The sequence below is a fragment of the Haliotis rubra genome, unplaced genomic scaffold (assembly GCF_003918875.1).
Source record: "Haliotis rubra isolate DU_JTF1 unplaced genomic scaffold, ASM391887v1 Scf809, whole genome shotgun sequence".
NCBI lineage: Eukaryota > Metazoa > Mollusca > Gastropoda > Lepetellida > Haliotidae > Haliotis > Haliotis rubra.
Window position 1 is genome coordinate 27116 of NW_025767534.1, and position 24190 is coordinate 51305.

Here is a 24190-nt window from a genome sequence, read left to right on the forward strand (position 1 = left end):
TCCCAAGCTGAGTGCTCCTTTTCACAACTATTTTACTACGCTCGATGAAACCTGGACGATTTGTATTCTGACCTTGCTGGTTTGTCATTGTATGTTATACTGCTCAGAATGTACCGCCGGCATACAATACGTGTGATTATGTAAGTTTTAATTTAATAAACATTATTTTTGCGTTTGTGTTTGCGTATTTTCTGAAACATTGTTCGTGGGTGTTCGACGAGTTTCAAAATGATTAGTGTGATATAAAAGTCTTTGAATGGCATTTAGAAATGCTAAACGTGAAAATTTATAGATTTATAAAATAATCGCTACTTATACACTTTCCGATATCGATGTTTTCCATATTTTAGGTGAAGCAATAGTACAATTGCCCTAACTTCCGGAGGGTTGTTCCTTCCCGAAAGCCACTAGCCAAATGATCAGGCAGAGTGAGTGAGTGAGTGAGTTATTAATAAGTCACATCGGCAATATTTCAGCCATATCGTGACGAGAACATATGTAACATTGAAAGGGAACATGTGTTTCTTATAAAAACCTGTCGACGAAGGACAGTAAAACAACTACAATATCACAATTACAACTAAAAGTTAAAACTGATAGCACTATTTGGACAACGCAATATAAAAACGGGCTATAGATCGCCAACAACTGCTTCTGAAGGTAGATCATCATACTAGGGACTATGGGGACTTACAGTACCTTTGCTACCTGTATAGTCCGATCAGGCAGAGAGCGTGGTGGCGTGAAATGCATGTTTTTAATTGCACGTTATTAAGCCAATGAGAATGCTTCTATATGGCTTATGGAAAGTTTAGACAAATGAAAACATGTATATTACATGAACGTTAGTTAGGCGTTGAGGCTTAAACTGAGTTGGCCACTGATGATATCAGCTACATCATGTAAGCGTGGTCTTTATGATAAATCCATCGTCACATATCAACTACCACCACAATTATGACAATTAATACCGAAAGTTTTGAGAAACGTGTACAATACAAAATATTTGAAGAAACAATTGACATTAGTAGACTTTTCAAGATATATTTTTGCAAGAGGCAAAGGCAATCTCATTACGTTTCAGGTTGCAGCTGTGAAAATTTATTAGAGTGAGTGAGTGAGTTAAAATTTAACATCGCATCGGTAATATTACAGCCATTCCCAGAAATTTTGACTGAAACTTTTAAACGTTGCATAACGTAGAATATTGATCTTCAGTAACCCATGCTTGTAAGAGGCGACTAACGGGATCGGATTGTCAGGCTCGCTGACATGGTTGACACATGTCATCGGTTCCCAATTGCTCAGATCGATGCTCTTGCTGTTGATCACTGGATCGTCTAGTCCAGAGTACATTTCACATCAACATAAGTTTGAATGGGTATTTTCCGACAACTTGAAGGCTGACGTTGCACTCGCCTGTGTGAACCTTGAGATGGACATGGACAGGAAAATATCTGTAAACGGCTCTTCGAGTAGTTGGAGTTAATTGAGAATTGAAGGAAACGCGGCCTATCATGTGTAAAATCGGTAGTATTCAGTGTCCCCTTCGATAACAGCAACACAGACACATGCATGCTCGCGCGCACACGCACCGTTTCAGGTAGTTCATTTACATGTATGTGATTACATTTAAAATAATACTGAAGACCCACCCATGTGTTATATTCATATTATTATGAGAAAAAAATTATGCAAATGATCGTTAAGTTAGAAAATCAAATGTTAATCTTTAGAAGGACGAAGCATGAGAGATGGGACGTCTGGAGGTCACCACTTGAGAGCTCTCCTTAGGCCCACTTCGTATCATGAGATTGCATGCCAAGTGCAACAAGTGGGAGAGTATAAACTTTGCCAGGCCAGCACAGGGTCCACCCTGGTGTTTGTGTTAATATTGTACGCTGTTTGCTACTTTCCTCCCACTAATAATGGCTGTGTGGTGCTGTGCGGTGTTGCTAACAATGTGTGTCCGTCTTTCAGCAGGTGAGCCTAATGTGTTTCTATCCAGTGGTATTCTCTTAGACAATATGTTACAACAGCATTTATCTGAGACCATATGTTACAACAACATTTATCTTAGACCATATGTTACAACAGCATTTATCTGAGACCATATGTTACAACAGCATTTATCTGAGACCATATTTAGTAACAGGATTTATCTGAGACCATATGTTACAACAGCATCTCTCTTAGACCATATGTTACAACAGCATTTATCTTAGACCATATGTTACAACAGCATTTATCTTAGACTATATGTTACAACAACATTTATCTTAGACCATATGCTACAACTACATTTATCTTAGACTATATGTTACAATAGCATTTATCTGAGACTATATGTTACAACAGCATTTATCTGAGACCATACGTTACAACAGCATTTATCTTAGACTATATGTTACAACAGCATTTATCTTAGACCATATGTTACAACAGCATTTATCTGAGACCATATGTTACAACAGCATTTATCTGAGACCATATTTAGTAACAGGATTTATCTGAGACCATATGTTACAACAGCATCTCTCTTAGACCATATGTTACAACAGCATTTATCTTAGACCATATGTTACAACAGCATTTATCTTAGACTATATGTTACAACAACATTTATCTTAGACCATATGCTACAACTACATTTATCTTAGACTATATGTTACAATAGCATTTATCTGAGACTATATGTTACAACAGCATTTATCTGAGACCATACGTTACAACAGCATTTATCTTAGACTATATGTTACAACAGCATTTATCTTAGACCATATGTTACAACAGCATTTATCTTAGACTATATGTTACAACAACATTTATCTTTGACTATATGTTACAACAGCATCTCTCTTAGACCATATGTTACAACAGCATCTCTCTTAGACCATAATATGTTACACAACATTTATCTTTGACTATATGTTACAACAGCATCTCTCTTAGACCATATGTTACAACAGCATCTCTCTTAGACCATAATATGTTACACAACATTTATGTTTGACTATATGTTACAACAGCATCTCTCTTAGACCATATGTTACAACAGCATCTCTCTTAGACCATAATATGTTACACAACATTTATCTTTGACTATATGTTACAACAGCATCTCTCTTAGACCATAATATGTTACAACAACATTTATCTTTGACTATATGTTACAACAGCATCTCTCTTAGACTATATGTTACAACAACATTTATCTTTGACTATATGTTACAACAGCATCTCTCTTAGACCATAATATGTTACACAACATTTATCTTTGACTATATGTTACAACAGCATCTCTCTTAGACTATATGTTACAACAACATTTATCTTTGACTATATGTTACAACAGCATCTCTCTTAGACCATATGTTACAACAACATTTATCTTTGACTATATGTTACAACAGCATCTCTCTTAGACTATATGTTACAACAACATTTATCTTTGACTATATGTTACAACAGCATCTCTCTTAGACCATATGTTACAACAGCATCTCTCGTAGGCCATATGTTACAACAACATTTATCTTTGACTATATGTTGCAACAGCATCTCTCTTAGACTATATGTTACAACAACATTTATCTTTGACTATATGTTACAACAACATTTACGACCACATCAGTACGGAAGAATCTTCTATGTTACTATATGTCCACGTTAACAGATAGACCGTATAACCACACTCAACCTTTATCCTTGAGTGTGGTACCTTTTGGTCTTCCAGAAAGGTACCACATGGGATATTTCCTTGTATTTACTTTGAGATAGGGTATGCATTGTAACTGCGATACTTGTAACTGTACTTTTCAATAGCGCTTCATTACTAACCATCACTTGCCCTGATGGTCAAGGAGTCATCACGGATTGTTCCTTTTGCATGATAGTACCACCGTGCTTATGTTCTCTCTCAACACAGAATCCTGCTCATCTTGTAACTTTACCAAAACCTTACGTCCCACGATATCACCTGCCTACAACCAGAAAGCCTAGTTCTATTACAACAATTTCTTTAAGAAACCACTTTAATACTATTGCTGCCAAGTCAAGTCGGGATTCCATGATAATCATTTTAACACAATTGCAAAAGTTATCGCTAATGAACAAAATGATTAATTCAGTCTTAAACGTATGGGTATAAGTCTTAAGGGGAATGAGGTTAACTTTCAAAGATTGTTGGATTAATGCAATATCGTCATTGATATATCTAAGTTCCATCATTCCTCTAGTGGCTGCAGTGACCAGTCTTAACCACAGCTGTAATTGTTTAAATGTTCTTCAAGATCAGGGCGTTAACTGTCACTATCACCATTCTTAAAGCTACTATTTCAGTTAAATCTACCCCATCCCCTCATTCGAATATCATAGTCCACCACCCAGCAATCACTATACTACCCTAAATACCATTTTTGGCCACATTACAATATTTATTACCATATAATTCGTAATATTTGTATTATTGTATATAGATTATTTGCCAATAAATCACACCATACTCTCATTTTGTTAGATTACTGTCCTTCGCTGACAGTTTCTTTTAGAATTTACCATTATTTATTGTAAAATTATAACTTGTTTATAGTCACGATATGGCTGAAATATTGCCAATGTGACTTAAAATATTAACTCACTCACTCACTCATTTTGTTAGAACTTACTACCGGCTCCCTGTGTAAAGTAATGTAAATAATGTCACTACCTATATGTTCGTCATACAGGGACCTTTGCCTACATTCAGTTGTCAAAAAAGCTACTTCTCAGTGTTACCTGGCCGAATTTTCGAATCTCAAATAACTTACCCAGCAATCATTTAACATTCCCCAGGCGTGTTGGGTAACGCTAAGCGCCCTTCAACCCCTCGTTGTGGACCCGGGGGTATATTTGGTCCACCAACCCGTTTGCCGTGGGTTGCGCCCCTGTGTCGGTGGAGGACGGGAGTTTGGTGGTTGAGAGCACTGGTTCCAGGAACAGCGTTCCTTTGCCCAACATACCACTTCGACCCTTACTTCACCTAGACGGGTGGTAGAACTGGCCCGGTTCTATCAATTGGCTGGTCACGCCAAGCCCTGTGCATTGATTATATGTAATTGCACAAAATTTGATTTGGAATTGTTGAATTTTGGTCTTGGCACCCTTTGTTCATTTACACTAATTGATTTTGTAATATGTTTTTCATGAACTTTGCCTAGAGTCTTAATGCCCAGAAGGCGGTGGCTCATGGGCCAATCTGGTGGGATTTATCTTTTCAAGATATTTTCTGCTTGAGTATACCCTCCTAGTATCCTTGCTGTTGTCTGCTGGAGATCCACAGACATGAGGCATCGTCCTTGTTGACACACCATGGTGGGTGAGGAGCTAGGAGGGTGAATCATATATTTTTTCTACCATGGCACCCCCACTTAAAAAAAGTTCACACGAATCTGATGATTCGTTTTCTTCTGATGATGAAGCGCACACAACTGTCAATAACCCTGATAATAGCCCTCATTTCATTGTGATGTGTGCCCCTGACGGTGGCCCTCTCAATTTAAATCCCTTTGCGGTGTCAAAGGGCATTGAAGGTTTGGCTGGGGAAAGACATCAAAAAGCTACGATCTGGTTCCCTGCTAATCGAATGCAGGAAAGAAATAGAGTCTAAAATTCTGCTCAAAACAAAGTCTTTAGCAAATGTTCCTGTGGAGGTGTCCCTTCACAGGACATTAAATACCAGCAAAGGCATCGTCCGTGATATTGAACGTTGCCTGTCTGACATGACTGAAACTGACATCGTTACTGAACTGCAATCCCAAGGCGTTACTCACGTCAAACGATTTACAGTAAAACTTACCTGTTCACATTTTGTTCACAATTTGTCTCGATGCATCCAAAATCTCTGAAAGCAGGATATTGCAACTTAAGGGTTGATACTTTTATTCCAACCCCTTAAGGTGTTATAATTGCCAAAAGTATGGTCACGGGTCAAAGTCTTGCCACAATCCAGCTGCATGCCAACGATGTGCTGGAGCGTGCCAAGACAGTACCCTTTGTGATAAAACACCTGAATGTGTCAATTTCTCTGGCTGCCATCCTTCCTCATCGAAGGAATTACCTTCCCGGAAGTTACAATCAAAGATTTCACGAGTGAAGCATGAGCAAAATGTTTCGTTCTTTGAAGCAAAACAGATTGTTCAAGAACAGTCAGGCCCGAGTTATGCTACCGTTGTTTCTGCTTCTGTTCAGGCCTCTAAACCAAAGTACGTTTCATGCAGTTCAGTCGTTTGTCAAACGGATTATACGTGGGCTAGAACATCAGCTCCCACATTGCTGGCTGATGAAATTCAGGCAAAACTCCAAAAGTAACTTCCAGTGTACAAACCATTGTTCAGACCATTGCATCTTCTGAAAAGGATTCATCTGCTTCTCAGAAACAAGCATCTAAATCAGACTCAAATGTGAAATCAAGTGTGAAAACTACATCCAGACCGAGCAATGAAATCAATAAGAAAAATCAAAGCAACAGACCTCCGAAGGGGTCAAATGACCAGGTCCAACTATATAATAAGTTTGGATCACTTGAGGCCATGGATGTCTCCGACCATAGCCAAGGTCGGATTCATAGCTTGTCACCCTCTAGGAAGGTGAGGGCTACATCTCCTGTACATCCGCCGAAGAAATAATGTCTTCAGCTATTATTTAATGGAAATGAAGAGGACTCCTTAAACGATTTACAGTTATTAAACCAAGATTTTAAACCGTCAGCGTTTTGCATCCAAGAAACCTGTCTGAAACAGGCAGATAACTTTGACTTCCGTCAGTTCAATGCATATCATTGTTTTTCTCCTCCGGGTGAAAGAGCTTCTGGTGGATCATCCATCCTGGTGAGGAACAATGTTATCCATAGCTCAGTTCCACTTAAAACAAATCTTCAAGTCGTTGCAGTTCGACTTACATTACAGGCTGCTTTAACTTTATGCTCTTTGTACATTCCGCCTTCATCGTCGGTCCAACTAGCTGATCTGCAAACTCTTTATGACAAATCAAGGGGATTAAAATGGCTCAACCCACTCTGGGGTAGCACCAATACAAACACCAAAGGTAAATTACTGGAGGATTTTATTTCAAACAATGATTTATGTATTTATAATGACGGCTTAAATACGTATTTACACCCTGTCACAGGAACATGTTCAGCTCTTGATTTGTCTATTACTGACTCAAGCCTACTGAGTTATTTCGAATGGTCAGTCCACGGCGACCTCTGTGGAAGTGACCATTTCCCAACAATACTAAAGCCCATGAATCCATCTGATGTTCCTCCATCATTAAGATGGAATTTTAAAAAGGCTAACTGGCATTTATATGAAACTCTCTGTGCTGACAAACTAAATCCTGAACTTTTTAATGACAAACCTGATGCCATAAAATGCTTTTCATAGCTGACGAGTGTATCCCAAAGTCCTCTGCAATTCCTCACGTACGAAAACCATGGTTTTAAAATGAATGCAAACAGGCTAGGAAGGCATGGAAAAAAGCCGAGCACTATTTACGTCGCCATCCTATGGTCCACAATTTGAACAAATTTTAAATTTTAAACGCCAAAGCACGACGTACTTTCAAGCAAAGTAAACGCCAATCTTGGCGAAACTATTTCTCAGAAACTATTTCTCAAAAAATATTTCGCGCATACCGATATCAAAGGTGTGAAATATGATCCAGAAAATCAAGGGTAAGGGCTCTAAATCCAGCATACACCATCTCAAAGATGGGAATCAGCTATTGGCTGATAAATCAGATATTGCAAATAAACTTGGTGAGACGTTGGCCAAACATTCCTCCTCATCTAGTTATGTACCTGAATTCCAAAACTATCAAAAACAGCAAGAAAAGAAAGCTATTAATTTCAATTCAGATAATGGGGAAGATTATAACAATACCTTTTCAATCCACGAGCTTCATACTGCTCTTGACCAGGCTCACGATACTGCTTCCGGAGCTGATAACATACATTACCAGCTCCTGAATCACGTTTAGAGACGCTCTTATCTATTTTTGATGATATTTGGACATCTGGAAAATTTCCTTCGTCGTGGCGCGATGCTATAATTGTTCCTTCTCTAAAACCTGGACGTGATCATACTGATCATTCCAATTATAGGCAATTAAACTTACTAGCTGCGTTTGCAAGACCATGGAACGCATGATAAATAATCGACTTGTTTGGTACTTGGAAACAAATAACCTTATAACAGATATACAAAGTGGTTTCCGTAAAAAAACAGAAGCACTGTCGATCACTAAGTGAGGACGAGGATGAGGCATCCAACCAACCGGAGGGATCTCCGTCCAGGGATGCCCCTAATTGCAATATAAGTGAGTTTATTTTCAATTTCATAATGTAATTTTTATTTTATTTTATTTTTGTATTGTAAGCTGTATGTTGTGTTATTGTATGATGTATATCATAGTCGATGTTTGGCGATAGTTGTGACATAGCGTGTGTGGCTGAATGCCAAGGCGTGCAAATATATTTCCGATTCAGCTATGTTTTATTACTGTGTTAAGTTGTATGTTAATGTTGTTTTTCACCATTAGCATGATTTTAGAAATAAATTTCATCTAACATGCTATTTCAAAATAATAAGTGAATGAAAGTTTAAGTGATGAAAAATGACTACTTTGTTATAAATGATATATGATTTCTTAAACTGGATTGAGTTCTGCCAAAATGTTTTGCCCTGTTTTTAGTGCTATATTACTAGTTATATGTATGATCTTTGTTTGCCTTAAATGCTTATTCATATTCATGTTGAGAAAATAAAACAATGAATCTTATTATATATTCTGTTTTCTTTAAGTAAATGTCATGATAATAACAAATTGCTTATATTGTTTTTAAGAATAGTTTATGATATGAATAAAGAATAATGTTTAAATTTGTCTCTTTGAAACGCATATGAAAACCTGTGAACCTGAAATTGAAACCGGTAACTGAAACTATGCGGAAACTATGTCAGATTGTTGGTAACTGAAACTCTGCGGAAACCTGCTGGAGTCTTTTTATAACTGAAGCCTTTCTGAAACCTGATGGATTCAAAGTTAACAGAAACTCAACGGAAACTTGTCGGAGTGTGGGTAACGGATACCTTGCAGAAACCTGTTGGAGTGTGGATAACGGAAACCTTGCGGAAACCCTTAGAAAGTGGGTACTAGTAAGTTTCCGTTATTGCGGAAACTCAATGTAAAAGAACGGAAACTCACTGGATTCTAGGTGGAAACTTAAGTTTCAGTCCACTTTCCACCAGGTTTCTGCATTGCGGAAACCAAGTTATTTTTGCTGTGAGTGCGTTTGGAATCATTTGTTAGAAATGCTCTAATTAATTAACACCAGGCTGTATCTATCTTTTTTTGTCTTGAAAAAGCATATGACACTACGTGGCAATATGGCATTTTAAAAGATTTACAGGGCTTCGGATTGCAAGGCCATTTGCCTCAATTTATAGCTAACTTTTTAAATGACAGACAATTTCAAGTCCGCGTGGGATCTACCCTGTCTGAGCATTACAGTCAGGATCGGGGTGTTCCACAAGGCAGTATTTTGTCTGTTACTTTATTTAGTATGAAGATCAACAGTTTATCCAAGGTTTTAAATTATTCAATCGATGGATCACTTTTTGTGGATGATTTTAATATTTCTTGTCGTGGTAAAAATATGCATACTATTGAACGGCAACTACAATTATGTTTAAACAAAATATATAAATGGTGTCTTGAAAACAACTTGAAAGTTTCTAAATCAAAACCTAATTGTATACATTTCTACCGTAAATACAAACCGCATAAAGACCCGGAACTATCTCTAAACGGCACACCCATAAAAGTTGTGAAGGAGGCCAAGCCTGGGTATTATTTTTGACTCACACTTAACGTTTCTACCACATATTAAATCCCTTAAAACTAAATGCCTGAAGGCGCTTGACTTGTTGAAAGTCGTTTCCAATTCTAAGTGGGGAGGGGATCAACTACCCTCCTCCATCTATATCGATCACTGGTCCGTTCCAAACTTGATTATGGCTCCATTGCCTATGGTGGAGCCTGAAAAAGCAACCTACAACTACTTGATTCTATCCATCACCAAGGCCTGAGACTTTGTCTTGGGTCTTTTCGAACTTCTCCTCTTGACAGTCTCTACGTCGAGGGTGATGGGCCATCTCTTACACAACGCCGCATAAAATTGTCCTTGCAGTATGTAACAAAACTATATTCTAATGAGTCAAATCCTGCATTTAACTGTGTTTTGAATCCTCTTTTTGAGGATCTGTAAAACAAAAACCCTTCTCTTGTTCCACCTCTGGGGCGAAAAGTCAAACCTTGCCTTTCTGCTGCTGGCATTGAGCTAGAAAATATCTCTCCTTCCTGTTTGCTTTCTTCTCCTCCTTGGCAAATGGTTAGGCCACACATTGACCTAATATTAACCACATTTAAAAAAGTCAGAGATTGAATTATATTATAAACAAGAATTCAGTCAATTAAGAAATAAATATAATACATACAAATCCTTATATAAAGATGGGTCCAAGGATGGTGGCTCAGTAGCTTGTGCCACTGTCACTGGCTCCAAAACAATATCTTCTAGATAACCTGATAACAGGTCTATTTTCACAGCAGAAGCTAACGCAATATTAACAGCCTTAAAATGTATTAATAAACACCCTAAATATAAACAATACATAATCTTTTCAGATTCTCTTTCTTGCCTTCAGGCCTCCACAAAATCTTTCTTGCAAACATCCACTTTTAATCGAAATTATTGAATTATATAATGATCTTGCTACTGGCCAATACGACATCGTCTTCTGTTGGTTACCCAGCCACGTTGGCATTTCTGGGAACAGCCACGTTGGCTGATTTCTGGAAACACAATGACCGATTATCAATAAATTACTGAAATAAAACCCTATATTGGTTACACCTAGTGGCTGTATCCTCAAGAGGGTTACGACGAAGTATTGTACAAAATTATGAATCCTCCTGAAAGAGGATACGTATCCCTTGTGATGAAATAAGTGTCCTGACTGTGTTGAAACATTCATTTCTCACGAACTCGATTTTTTAGTAATATAAGTTGTCATTTAATTATTGCTATTTTTTAATCGTAGAGATAGTGTGTGTAAAGTTTTAAATGTGTGTGTTTTAAATGTATGGCTAGATTTGTCTACGTTGCTAACGGCTGAGGGGATGGTGTAAATCCAGCTAGGGTCCATGCAGGAAGCAAATGTACTGTAAGTCCCCATGGTCCCCGGTATGGTGATTTACCTTCAGTCGTTGGCAATCTATAACCTGTTTTTCTATTGTGTTGTCATTTATAGTTCTAATAATTGCTAGTTTTAAATGGATATCTGTGATACACTAGTACTTTTACTTCCTTTGTACAGGTTTTTTAATTTATAACTTTATTTATCTTTAACATAATTGTAAAATGTTTTCGTCACGATATGACTGAAATATTGCCGATGTGACGATAAATATTAACTCACTCACTCACTTTAACATTCCCCTTTCATTACGAGTATCACCATTTATGGCATGACGTAAACGTCTTACTCTCTGAGCCTTTTGTTACATCCTCATCTCTCACCAAGGGCCTAGATTTTCGAAGCTCTCCTGGAGCTAAGATAGTCGTAAGTTAATGTTAATGACTATCTAAACACTATGAGAGCTTCGAAAATCTCTAGGTCCTGTTTTCTATGATGTGTTTCTTCTGGATACATTGATATATATTCCTTTGAAATGTATTATGTTGCTCTGTATCATTATTGTTGCACACAAGAACCTAATCAATGTGGTTCCATACAAAATGGTATGTTTGTATTATCATAGAGAATATTCTTAAATATCATTATTTGCTTTTGAGGACAAAAGCTTCTTGTGACAGGGTGGTATTGTCATAGTGCAAATATTTGCTTAATAATCACAAAAAAAAGATATATAAATATGAACTGCAGTCCCTGGCTGCTTGTCGCATCCAGATTGACACGCTGACCACTTAACGACGATGCCATAACCATTCCTGATGTTTCATTTATCCTGAATTCATCTTTTCATTCTTAGGCAAAATTACCGTCACAGGTAAAAGGAAAAACATTGCTCTGAACAAACCAGCTTGGATGAGCACATCCTACCGAAACATCTCTGCCAGTAAAGCGGTTGATGGAGCTATACATCCATTTAACTGGGTAAAAAATATCCACACTGATATCAACCAGCAAACAGCTTGGTGGAAGGTGGACCTACAGACAGTGGTATCATCACCTCAAGTTAATATCTATTTCCGGATGAGCTGTAAGTACCGAAATGTTGACAAGAGAACTGTACTTAGTAAATGTTTTTGCATATATGAAATGGAAGCAATGAATGATATCGTTAGGCAGTTTCTGGTCACAAAATGCAGAACTGATTACTTACGGCCCGCAGCCCGCAGCCCGCAGCCCGCAGCCCTCTAGCTGCAAAACAACAAACAAACGTTGCCAGTGTATCATACAAATGTAGGGTCATGGTCACTGAGGTTCTGTATACTCGAAGTCGGTAAAAGTATTGTCACTGTTATGAGGTCAGTACAAGTACACAATATTCATACATCACCAGTTTAAGTCACCAAAGGTATGGACGGTACACACATGCATCAGTAACATCAGGAATCATTGTTCATGATGTAACTGAAGGCATAGTGTTACATGGCAGTTTTATTTGTTCTAGATCAATATCGTAGTTGTGTTACATTGTAACTGTCAGGATCAGCAGAGGGACGTGACATGCTAGTGTACGGTAGATGGTATAGGGGGCAATAGTCATATGGATGCTACTGGGACCGCATAGTTTTATCTAGCGTGGCATATACATTTCTTGAGGATATTTAAGACTATGTAGGGGACAGGGGCACGGCTCGGTCGTCTAATGTTACATCAAAAGCAGTAGTTGTGTGACAGATCATAATATCAGCCTCGGTGTCCACCCTAGGGATGTTTTGCAACCTTGTCCGCTGGGTGAACAGTATTATCACTGTAGTTTATTGCTATTATCACTGCTATTTAGGCTTTCACTGTAATTATACTGGCATTGAATTTCACGAGGACAGTCACGCCCATGATCAGCTCGTGCTTCATTGACATCAAAATATTGTTCTGTTTCAAAAAACACCCCCAAAACATATTCTTTGTGTTTATTAACTTTCTTCCATGATAGTCAGTAATTCAGGGGATGTTGTTCCTGTCGGTATATCCCTGATGTATTTCTTTCCAGACAAGGGTCGACGTGACGGTATACAGCTGTATACGTCTCTAAGAAATTCATCTTCCCCAAAAGAGGGGAATCTATGCTACAGTGTCAGAGGACGCAGAGATGGGACCGACATCCCCGACGTCCTGAACGTCACCTGTCCTGGGATCTGGCGCTACCTGACTGTCTACACAGAGAAGGCAAATGATAGACATGATCCAATCCTTAACTTTGCCGAGGTGCAGGTGTGGGTGACGAACATCGAGACAAGTGAAGATTACCAGCAGAGTGCCACACAGACGGCACCACCGGCTACAGCACCGACTACGACTACGACGCCAGCTATGTTGAGTAAGGTTTCTCTGACATGCTAATTACTAAAGTGTGATTAACCCAGTATTACAAGCAGGGTAGTCAGGTTCACTAGAATGCATTCCAATTCAAACTTTAGTTAAGTCATCTGATCCGTACCAAATATATACAACAAATAAGGCGTACTGAAATGTATAAGTCGTCGCAGAGAGAACTTCAGAAGAAACCCGATCGGCTGGCCATGGATACCATACGTTATGGCTTACACTTTATCAGTAAAGTACAGATTCCTGTACTTATTTAGTTGAGCCCGGTTCGGGATTCGAACCCATACTGTATCCATACCAAACTAACGTCTTCTAGACTAGGGACGATGAGGTAGCCTAGTGGTTAAAGCGTTTGCTCGTCGCGCTTCGTCACGGTTTGATTCCACCCCTTGGTACATTATGTGAAGCCAATTTCTGGTGGACTGTTTGGTCAGGAGCACAAGACAGAGGTAAAATTTAGAACCCACCTTCACAAACTGGCAATACCACTAACACCACTTTAACAATTCCAATAATGGTCTCTATGCTAAGATTGCTTTGTTCAAGTTGGTGCTCGCTTTCGGCCCTGGCTCTTGTTTTACAGTCACCCTATTTTGTCGTTCTCAAGACAATATTTCAAGTCCATCACTGGTGTACCTCGATGTCATGTTGCTGGAATATTGCTAAAAGCGGCTTAAAAATATACTCACTCACTCTTGTAGACTGTCAGGTGACATATTTCCCTTTCGTAAGAGCTATTTTCGCTGGGTGAGTCTACTGACTTTGTTTGATGACGATTAAATGATTGACTTATAGCCCTCAACCCCAAACGTCCGATAATCGTACCAGAACATGTTTACTGAACAACATCCCAAATAAATATAACATATTTTACTTTTGACCCCTTTCTAAGCGACAATCTGTATTTATGTCACTGTTAAGTCATCTGTTACGGAATACACTGAGTTCTATTCTGCTTTATTTCAAGCACCGGGTGTCATGACATTTCCAGCAGGAAACGAGTGTGGAGTAGGACAGCGATATGGAGCCAGATGTATGAAGTCGTGCGCGGACCGCCAGTGTAAGCTGAACTCCAGCTGTGATGTCAAACAAGGCAGGCGTGTTGGTGGATGTAGAACTGGATGGTCCGCCGCGGACTGCACACAAGGTGAGAGAGTTTGTCCTCAGCTGAAATGTTTCACGGCGGGATATGTGCCTTTCTCTCAGATCAAAAGATGTACTTGCTACATGATATGCTCTTCACTGTTGACAGAATGTGTTCAAGGAATGGAATACGGCGCTAACTGTGTGGGTAACTGCAGTGCCCGGATGTGTGAGGGAGGGTTAGTCCCCTGTCCTCGGGACACTGGTCGGTGTGAGGCAGGATGTAAGTCGGGATGGACGGGGGAAGACTGTATCCAAGGTAACAAAAATAGCTTTTTAGTTTTTTTGAAACTACATAGATCTCTTGGTGTGGCAAGGTAGAACGTATTAAGGTTACCATGGCATTTCAGATTGATAAAGGACTTGTCTAACTTAAAGCTTGGCAGTAATAATGTAAAAGCCCTGCGAATTTGAGATAGGCTGATAATGCTGGAAATGCGTGTATTATGTTTTCTTCGAATGACTATACAGGTAGTAGGTGAAAGCCTCCCTGTTACCGAGTGGACAGCACTCACTTGACAGGGCATACAGGAATATGATCAATCACATAACCTTCCTTTCTCTGTCAGAGGATCTGAATCTATTCGATCCACCCTTTACATACATGTGTAACAAATATCAAATATCAAGTAATGCTGCGGTTTGAAACGTTGACATACCTCCAGTGCTCACATTATTCATTACGACGAACTTTGGGAGCCGATTATTGTTAAAGACAACAGGATGTTTCCATGATTCACAACCAGAACATTTGTCTATCTGAACGTTTTTATTTGTATAAATTTGGCATGAAGATTTCAATGAGTCAATTCAGTTTTGCCAATTATTTTAACAATTAGTTGGTGACAACACAAGATGGATGATTCACTTAATTATCTTAGTATACTTGCACCACATTGAAATGGAAGCTCGCCTGCAAGTACTGCTCTAACCACTGTGCAATATAATCGCTTTTGTCCTTGACATTAGTCGCTTGTACTCTAGATAAACGTCATGAGATTTACCCACATGTAATATCCATTATTACCCGATGTGTATACGTATTTCCTGTGTGTTTGTACTATATCTTTGCTGTTTACAATCAAACGTTTCGTTCTTATTTTTTTTTCAGTATTAAAGAGGCAGGTTCCTGTGTCGTGTCGCGTTTACCCTGCCAATATCAGTGTTCTCGATATTTGTGTCGCCATCATGGTTGGCGTGATACTCATCCTTGTTCTCGGTCTCTGTCTCTGTTTACTGAAGCAGGGGAAGTGAGTGTCTTAACACATTATCACGTGTCTCGATTTTAACTGGTTAATCAGCGGTTCAATTTACAGTCAATTTATAAGACGGCAAATGCTATTCATTGAAATATACCTGTATAGGTTAACAAATGCAGATGTTCGATTACTGCGGTTCATGATGGTTTAAGTAATGCACATGGTACCGAAAGTATAGCTTATGTTTTAGGGACTGCGAAATTTTGGATGTCGAGTTACCTTTTTCTGAGGACGATACAACGATCAATGTGGCCTCATGATATTGTTGGGCGTTGTATAATACACCTTGCAATGCTTTCCTTATCTACGTTGGCAGTGAAAATGATTGTGTCACATACGTCCAAAAAATAGCTGTTGTCTTTGTGTTATGCAGGTTGCCTAGAGCCGTGCAGAGGTGCAGACAAACCGGTTGATTGACGTGAATGACCTGGCTGATGTTAATACTACAGAAGGAACGAACAGTTCAAACACTTTAGAAGACATTCTGTGAAATCAAGTTGGACGATGGCTCGTTTAATGGTGGGAGCTGATCATATGTTGGTTAAAGATTAGGAGATGGCCGCTGAAAAGGTGGTTATGTACACTTTATGTGGACGTTGTGTAAATTCATTTCTGTAAAACAGAAAATGCCAGTGTAGTAACCGGTCTTGAATATCTTCCGACTCCACTTGGTGAAAAGGGCAAGGTCACTGTGACAATTATGGAAATGGACCACTGAGAAAAGTGATGACATCGATGTTTTCGAGTGGTTACAATCCGCTGTACGGTGTTTGATTATTGCCCTGTGCAACTACTAATAAAAACAAAACAAAAAACCCCAAAACAACAACAAACAAATATATATGGATCTTAGGAACAACTTCTTATTCGCAGATGTTCCACTACATACCCTTCAGCGTGTTACACCTGCTTTTAACATATATGTTTCTTGCACTAACACTTGCACTGCGGCTGAGCACCAACAACGCATAGAACGAACAGCCCGTGTCCTTCTCATTAACATGACGTGCTTCCCTTTCAGACATCACCCCCAGAGACTGCGGGTAAGAATACAGGTCCCAACTAGAGGTCTAACTTGAGTCGTTTGAGGCGACTAACTGTATCGGGCTTGGTGACTTGGTCATCGTATCCCAATTACGTGTATCGATGCTGATGATGTTCGTCACTGGATATCATTAGATTAGATTGTGTATACTGCCACCATGCAACTCCCGCGCAGCGTTAGGCAACAGACAAACCTAACACACTTCTTTTCTACCGGAACGCCACACTACGTTCCTTCCATTCATTTAACAGAACTGCAGCAAATGGGAATGTGAGACTCAATGTGTATGCCTGACTGACTGAGTTTGGTTTTACGCCGCTTTTAGCAATATTCCAGCAATAACACGGCGGGGGACACCAGAAATGGGCTTCACTCATTGTACCCATGTGGGGATTCGAACCCGGGTCTTCGGCGTGACGAGTCAACGCTTTAACCATTAGACTACCCCACCGCCCTTCAATGTGTATGTGTAACACTGCCAACTGTAGGATGACCTGAGCAATCGACGATCTTTTTCCAAGTGACGTGGTCAGCTGAAAACACAAATGCTTGTATTACCAGGAGACAACAACGTTAGTTGAGTACTTTTAGGTCCTCTGGCACGACGTATCAGTTGCGTCATGTAGGTTATCAATGACCTATATAGTTATACTCTACTACTCCACTACACTGCTTATACAACACAAGGTTACTGTATATATACATACACACCACATCGGCCTAGTCCACTACACTGCTAATACAACACAAGATTACTGTATATATACATACACACCACATCGGCCTAGTCCACTACACTGCTAATACAACACAAGATTACTGTATATATACATACACACCACATCGGCCTGGTCCACTACACTGCTAATACAACACAAGATTACTGTATATATACATACACACCACATCGGCCTAGTCCACTACACTGCTGATACAACACAAGATTACTGTATATATACATACACACCACATCGGCCTGGTCCACTACACTGCTAATACAACACAAGGTTACTATATATATACATACACACCACACCGACCTAGTCCACTACACGGGGCGGTGGGGTAGCCTAGTGGTTAAAGCATTGGCTCGTTACGCCGAAGACACGGGGTCGAATCCCCACATGGGCACAATGTGTGAAGCCCATTTTTGGTGTCCCCCGCCGTGATGTTGCTGGAATATTGCTAAAAGCGGCGTAAAACCAAACTCAGTCAGTCAGTCAGTAGTCCACTACACTGCTAATACAATACAAGATTACTGTATATATACATACACACCACATCGGCCTAGTCCACTACACTGCTAATACAACACAAGATTACTGTATATATACATACACACCACATCGGCCTAGTCCACTACACTGCTAATACAACACAAGATTACTGTATATATACATACACACCACATCGGCCTAGTCCACTACACTGCTGATACAACACAAGATTACTGTATATATACATACACACCACATCGGCCTAGTCCACTACACTGCTAATACAACACAAGATTACTGTATATATAAATACACACCACATCGGCCTAGTCCTCCATCCAGGTTATTACACGGGCGGTGATGGTAAATGTCATATATATGTTGTATATGTTATAAATATATACTACATTTCCAAGCTTTTCCGCATATATAGCAATTCATCAGCTATTCCACTAATATAGACCATTTTGTACGAAACAAAGTCATTGAAACATCACATTTTGACTACTTATGACTACTTTTTCTCAACATAAAGAACACGCAAAATAAAAATATTCCATGCCGATGCTTACTCTCTTGGAAGTGACTTTCATGTGTCTCGTTGTAAAGCATAGACGAAAAATGACGTCATCATCGACCACCTGGCTGACCTCATTTCACAGAGGGTGTCCATGACCTTGTACTGAGCTGACCTTGGGATAAACTACTTTCCCAGGGGTATTTTTAGACTCTGGTGGGTAATATAAGGTCCCCCGAACAGTCCTCCATGTCATTCAGACTTCAATCGCCAGAGAGAACTCACGCATGCTCTTGACTCTATTGGTTCTGGTAGCCGTTTACCTCGAAGATAGAAAATGGAAGCCGCTCACCGTGATATCCTGAGGAGGAATCGTTGTGGTCTAGTGCAAGCTATACAGTGTGTAGAAGAGGTGGTGGACAAACTGGTACAGTTTGAAGTCCTTACCATCCTCATGAAGGCAGAGATTATCGAAAAACCACAGACGTCCTTCGATCGGGTCAGAGAACTGCTGTCCATGTTACCTAGACGGGGACCCCAAGCTTACACTCTCTTCTGCAAAGCGTTGATGGAATGTAGGGAGACACAAGCCATGGCATTGTTGGGGCTAGAGACTGACAAGCAGATGACAGAACTACGGGATCCCCGTTGTCATTTACATCTCGGGGACAACGTCTTTGTGACGGCCAAGACATGGGATGGTGTACTGAACATTCATGTGAGGAAGTACGAAGTGTACCCGAGTGGCAAGGCCTACCCAACCAAGCGAGGCATCGTGCTTACCTTGAAACACTGGTTAGAAATACCAAGTGTATTCATACAATTGATGGAAGCTGTCGGGGAAGGAAGAAATCAAGCCTATGTTCACATAGGGGTTAACGTGTATGCCAGTTTGGATCCAAATGGTAGCGTGGATCTACGACAGTGGGAGAAAAATGATCAACTGGGAGTGGTACCTACGGCTAAGGGTATCATGTTGTCTCCAGACCAGTGGAAGAAATTGAGAGACTGTTATGATGTCATGCCAGACTTTGTGCCGGAACTAAAGGACATGGTTCCCTGTATGGCACAAGAAGATCACCAGAATCAAATGGGGTACCTCCAGTGTTCCTTCTGCAACCCTAATGACTATGAATGTTGGAGTAACTGACTATTCTTCTATGGTTACAAGTCACCATTCAGCAACTTTTATCCAGCTGTGTTTACTTTGGATGGTGTTACATTTAATTGTGTGGAACAGTGTTACATGTACTCTAAAGCATTGTACTTTGGAGATTTGGACAGGGCAACATGTATTTTCCAAGAGACTTCGCCAGCAAAGCAAAAGCGTCTTGGGAGATGTGTGAAAGGATTCACCCAGAAAGCGTGGGACACTGTCTGTGTTAATGTGATGACTAAGGCTGTAATGGCTAAATTCTCCCAGAACAGTCACTTGAAACACGTATTGATTCAATCCTATCCTAAGCCGTTAGCTGAAGCTAGCCCATTTGATAAAAGATGGGGAATAGGAATTGATGTATCCCATCCTGATATTGACAAACCCTGGAAATGGCCGGGGGAAAACAAGTTGGGAAAAACGTTAATGCACGTCCGTGAAAAGTTGATGTTGTGAATATTGTCTTTTGTGAATAAAATATTGCATTGTACTTTTGTCTTGGGTTTTGCTTAAATAGCATGATGCATGTGAGTCATGTACAGTTGTGTTTAAGATGGCACCTTGGGAAGACTACTTGAATAGGATCTATTATGATCCAGAACATCCTGGTAGTTATGCTGGACCCAAGAAATTGTACGATGCTGTGAAAGCAGAGGGTCAGTTTAAAATTGGTTTACATCGAATCAAGAAATGGCTCAAAGGTCAGGAGAACTATACCATGACTCATCAAGTCAGAAGAACGTTTCCAAGAGGGCACTATGTGGTGGAAGGTTTAGACAGTCATTGGCAGTCCGATCTCATGGACATGGTTTCACTAGCAAAGTACAATGATGGGGTCAAATACCTCTTAGTCATCATAGATCTATTTTCACGTTATTTGTGGGTACTTCCACTCATGTCTACAAAGGGTCAAGAAGTAGTGAAAGCATTGACCAACTTATGGAAAACCAACACCCGAAAGCCTAAACTTTTTCAATCTGACATGGGTTCAGAATTTAAGAATCGGTGGGTAAAAGCCTTTTTGAAAAAACACAAGATAACCCAACTATTTACACTGAATGAAACCAAGGCTCCTTATGCTGAGAGAGTGATAAAAACCATTAAAATGAGACTGTACCGATACATGTTGAAACACTTTAAATACAGATATGTGGATATCTTACCAGATGTAGTCAAGAGTTACAACCATACCAAACACAGAATGTTAGGACAGTCTCCTGCGAGTGTGACTGAGAAAAATGAAAATGAAGTGAGACTCTCTCAGTATTTGATTAAACCCTCCAAAATGAAACAGAGCAAAAAGAAGTTCACCTTCAAGGTGGGTGATAAAGTCAGAGTGAGTCATCTGAAGAGAACGTTTGACAGAGAGTATCAAGAGAAATGGTCTGGCGAAATCTTTACAGTAAGAAGAAGATACTGGTCACAAGACAATGACATGTACAAGCTGAAAGATTGGGGTGGCGATCCCATCGAAGGTGCTTTTTATTCATCAGAGCTCCAAGCAGTGGTAGAAAACCCTGATCAGGTGTATAGAATTCAAGACATTGTCAAAAAGAGGACCAGAAATAAACAAAAAGAAGTCTTAGTGAAATGGCTTCATTGGCCGAAAAAGTACAATAGTTGGATCCCTGAGGTCAGTGTAAAGGATTATGAGAAGGTATAAATAGAAATGAAACCAGAGTTGGACTCATTTTGGTATGGAAGACACCATAGAGGCACAACCTCTCTCACGCAGTAGGTCTGGTGAAAGTTGGACATTACTAGGTCGAAAAGTAGCCAAAACAGAAACAGTCTTTTTCTCTCAAATCATCATTATTTACATCGTAGTCATTACGTGTATTGTCAATTTGTCCTTAGCCCGGGGAAACTCCAACCTTTGGACCGCACTTCTCAGTTCGAGTCTGGGATATCTCCTTCCCAACCCCAAGATTAAATCTAAACATGGATAAGTATTTGACAGTACGAAGTACGGATAGTAAGGAGACCTTTTATCCTGATAATAAACCCTATCAGTTTAATGTCAACTTGAATAAACCCCTTCACTTGGACAACCATTGGCTCGTAGGACTGACTGACATTACCTTATGTAACTGGACTGCTAAAGAGAAATCAGAATATCGGGATATCTACATCTGTTCATCCCTCTGTGACACCTCTCATGTGGGTGATTCGGAGTTACCTGTGTTGAGATATGTTTGTCTGATTGGAAACAAAAGAGAACGGACATTCGTTTTTCCTCAGTGCCATTATGTACCCGTCAAACTGAAAGATGTACAGAATGTAGACCTCTATATAAAGGACAGGAACGGTGATTTAGCTTCATTTATCACGGGACCAGTGATAGTGACACTTCATCTGAAACCACTGCCCGAGAGTCAGTATTCATTCTGAACAAGAACATGAACAGAAGATACTGGAGACCCTATTTGGACGATCCTAAGAAATGGACCAAATATTACTATTTGCAGGCTAAAGGATATCCCAATCCCTTTAATAACGTGGATGATTATGTGATCTATTATGAGAAACAAGGGGTCAAGATAGACCTACCCCATTCTACAGACAAGTTTGCTCTCACGTCTCCCACCCAGCAAGTGGTTCAACAGGCTAAGGCACGTATGAAGAAAACACATCAACAAGGTAAAGGGGTCACAAGGAAAACAAAGAAGAAAAACACGAAAACCAAACAGAAGAAAAACACGAAAACCAAACAGAAGAAGATGAGGAGAGGAAAAACAAATAATAATAATAATAGAAGTCCAGATAACCTGGACAAACTGACGAAAAGAAGAAAATAAACTCATCCATATATAAGTGGTACTCTAACACAAAATCTGCCAGTCTAGCAGAAGCTGTTGTACAGTGCACACGCTTTCCTACCAGGCTCCATTTTGTGATCATCATCATGTCTTGCAATAACCCATCAGCCCCTTTCAAATCGAGCTCTATCAGTGAGCTGGATGTGTTTACCCGACCTTCCTTCATGACTGGGATAGATAAAATGTACTTTTTGGAAATGAGACCGACTTCTCAAATCACCACCGATAGCAGCCCTGTTGAATTCAACATTAGTGGTCAGAATATGGATTATACAGACTTGAAACGAACCACCCTGCATGTCACAGCGAAAATTATGCACACAGATGGCACATCTCTGGTACAGAAGGAACATGTTGCTCCAGCGAACCTATGGCTACAATCCTTGTGGTCTCAAGTAGACATCACCCTAAATGGAAAACTGGTGACCTCAGCCACCCATCTCTATCCATATAAAAGCTATTTGAAACTTCTTATGAGAACAGGGACCACAGGGGAAGAAGCTTACTGTACCAGTCAACTTTTCTACAGGGACGTTGAGGATGTCAACAGTACTGATTCATATAGTGGGACCAATGGAGGACTGATTTCAAGAGGTTCTCATACAGAGCTCAGCAAGTCAGTTGACATGTGTGGACCTCTCTACGAAGATGTCATGGAATGTGACAAGTTTCTCATCAATGGAGTCAATATGCAAATTAAACTCTATCCTAGTAAACCTGAGTTTAATATCATCAGTGGTGTGAGCAATAAGAAATTCAAGATTATACTGGAAGATGTCTATCTCCGACTTTGTAAGATACGACCCACCGCTTCTATCATCACAGGACATGCTCACATCTTGGCCACAGAAAATGCAGTGTACCCCTACATCAAAACAGATCTCCGAGTAGCCTCCATCCCTCAAGGACAACTCAGTTTTACTTGGGACCAAATATTTCAGAACTGTTGTCCAAACAAAGTGGTGATATGTCTCCTATCCTCAAAAGCACTGAATGGTGACTATGAGCAGAACCCCTTCTTCTTTCAACTTTTGATCTAACCACTGTAGGACTGTATGTCAATGGAGAATCTCTTCCAGCACAACCTCTTAAAATCACAGATGGACACATTGTACCGGCCTTCCAAGGTCTCTTTGACCCCAGACACCCTTCTTCAACCCCCAACATGACGAGAGATATGTTCAATAAAGGGTATGCCCTGTTCCAGTTCACCCTGGAACCCTACTATGGACGAGAATTTCTGGATCAGATAAAACGTGGGAACATATGTCTACAAATTCAGTTCAGTAAACCCCTTCCTGAAACAGTGAGCTGTCTCGTGTATGCTGAAGAACCACAACTGTTGAAGGTGGATCAGGCCCGCAACATTCTGATAGAATCATCATCATGAATATTCACACTAAATGTAGAGAATA

At 39.8% G+C, this 24190-nt stretch overlaps 2 protein-coding genes and 1 long non-coding RNA gene across 3 annotated transcripts; 2 read left to right on the plus strand and 1 right to left on the minus strand.

The window, feature by feature from the left end:
- Positions 1 to 1796: 1796 nt before the first annotated feature.
- LOC124261776 lies at positions 1797 to 16016 on the plus strand. Its single transcript, XM_046696131.1, has 6 exons — positions 1797 to 1983; positions 12097 to 12327; positions 13285 to 13611; positions 14587 to 14766; positions 14872 to 15021; positions 15874 to 16016. Exons 1-6 carry the CDS (start codon positions 1929 to 1931, stop codon positions 16014 to 16016), a joined length of 1086 nt encoding a protein of 361 aa, XP_046552087.1. The 5' UTR covers positions 1797 to 1928.
- An 824-nt stretch (positions 16017 to 16840) lies between these two features.
- On the minus strand, positions 16841 to 18893 carry LOC124261781. Its single transcript, XR_006894424.1, has 2 exons — positions 18856 to 18893; positions 16841 to 17599 (listed from the first exon to the last, which is right to left on the minus strand). It is a non-coding gene; the product is annotated as an uncharacterized LOC124261781 (long non-coding RNA).
- Positions 18894 to 19055: 162 nt separating this feature from the next.
- Positions 19056 to 20391, plus strand: LOC124261785. The gene has a single exon (XM_046696136.1). The coding sequence runs from the start codon at positions 19138 to 19140 to the stop codon at positions 19948 to 19950; it is 813 nt and encodes a 270-aa protein (XP_046552092.1). The 5' UTR covers positions 19056 to 19137; the 3' UTR covers positions 19951 to 20391.
- The last annotated feature ends 3799 nt before the right edge of the window (positions 20392 to 24190 follow it).

Excerpts from the sequence above, each read along its gene's own strand:
- LOC124261785 (XM_046696136.1), top strand. The coding sequence starts at position 19,138 with ATGGAAGCCGCTCACCGTGATATCCTGAGGAGGAATCGTTGTGGTCTA.
- LOC124261776 (XM_046696131.1), top strand. The coding sequence starts at position 1,929 with ATGGCTGTGTGGTGCTGTGCGGTGTTGCTAACAATGTGTGTCCGTCTT. Across the intron at positions 1,984-12,096 it reads GTGTGTCCGTCTTTCAGCAG|GCAAAATTACCGTCACAGGT; the intron begins GTGAGCCTAATG and ends TTTCATTCTTAG. Across the intron at positions 14,767-14,871 it reads CGCCGCGGACTGCACACAAG|AATGTGTTCAAGGAATGGAA; the intron begins GTGAGAGAGTTT and ends CACTGTTGACAG.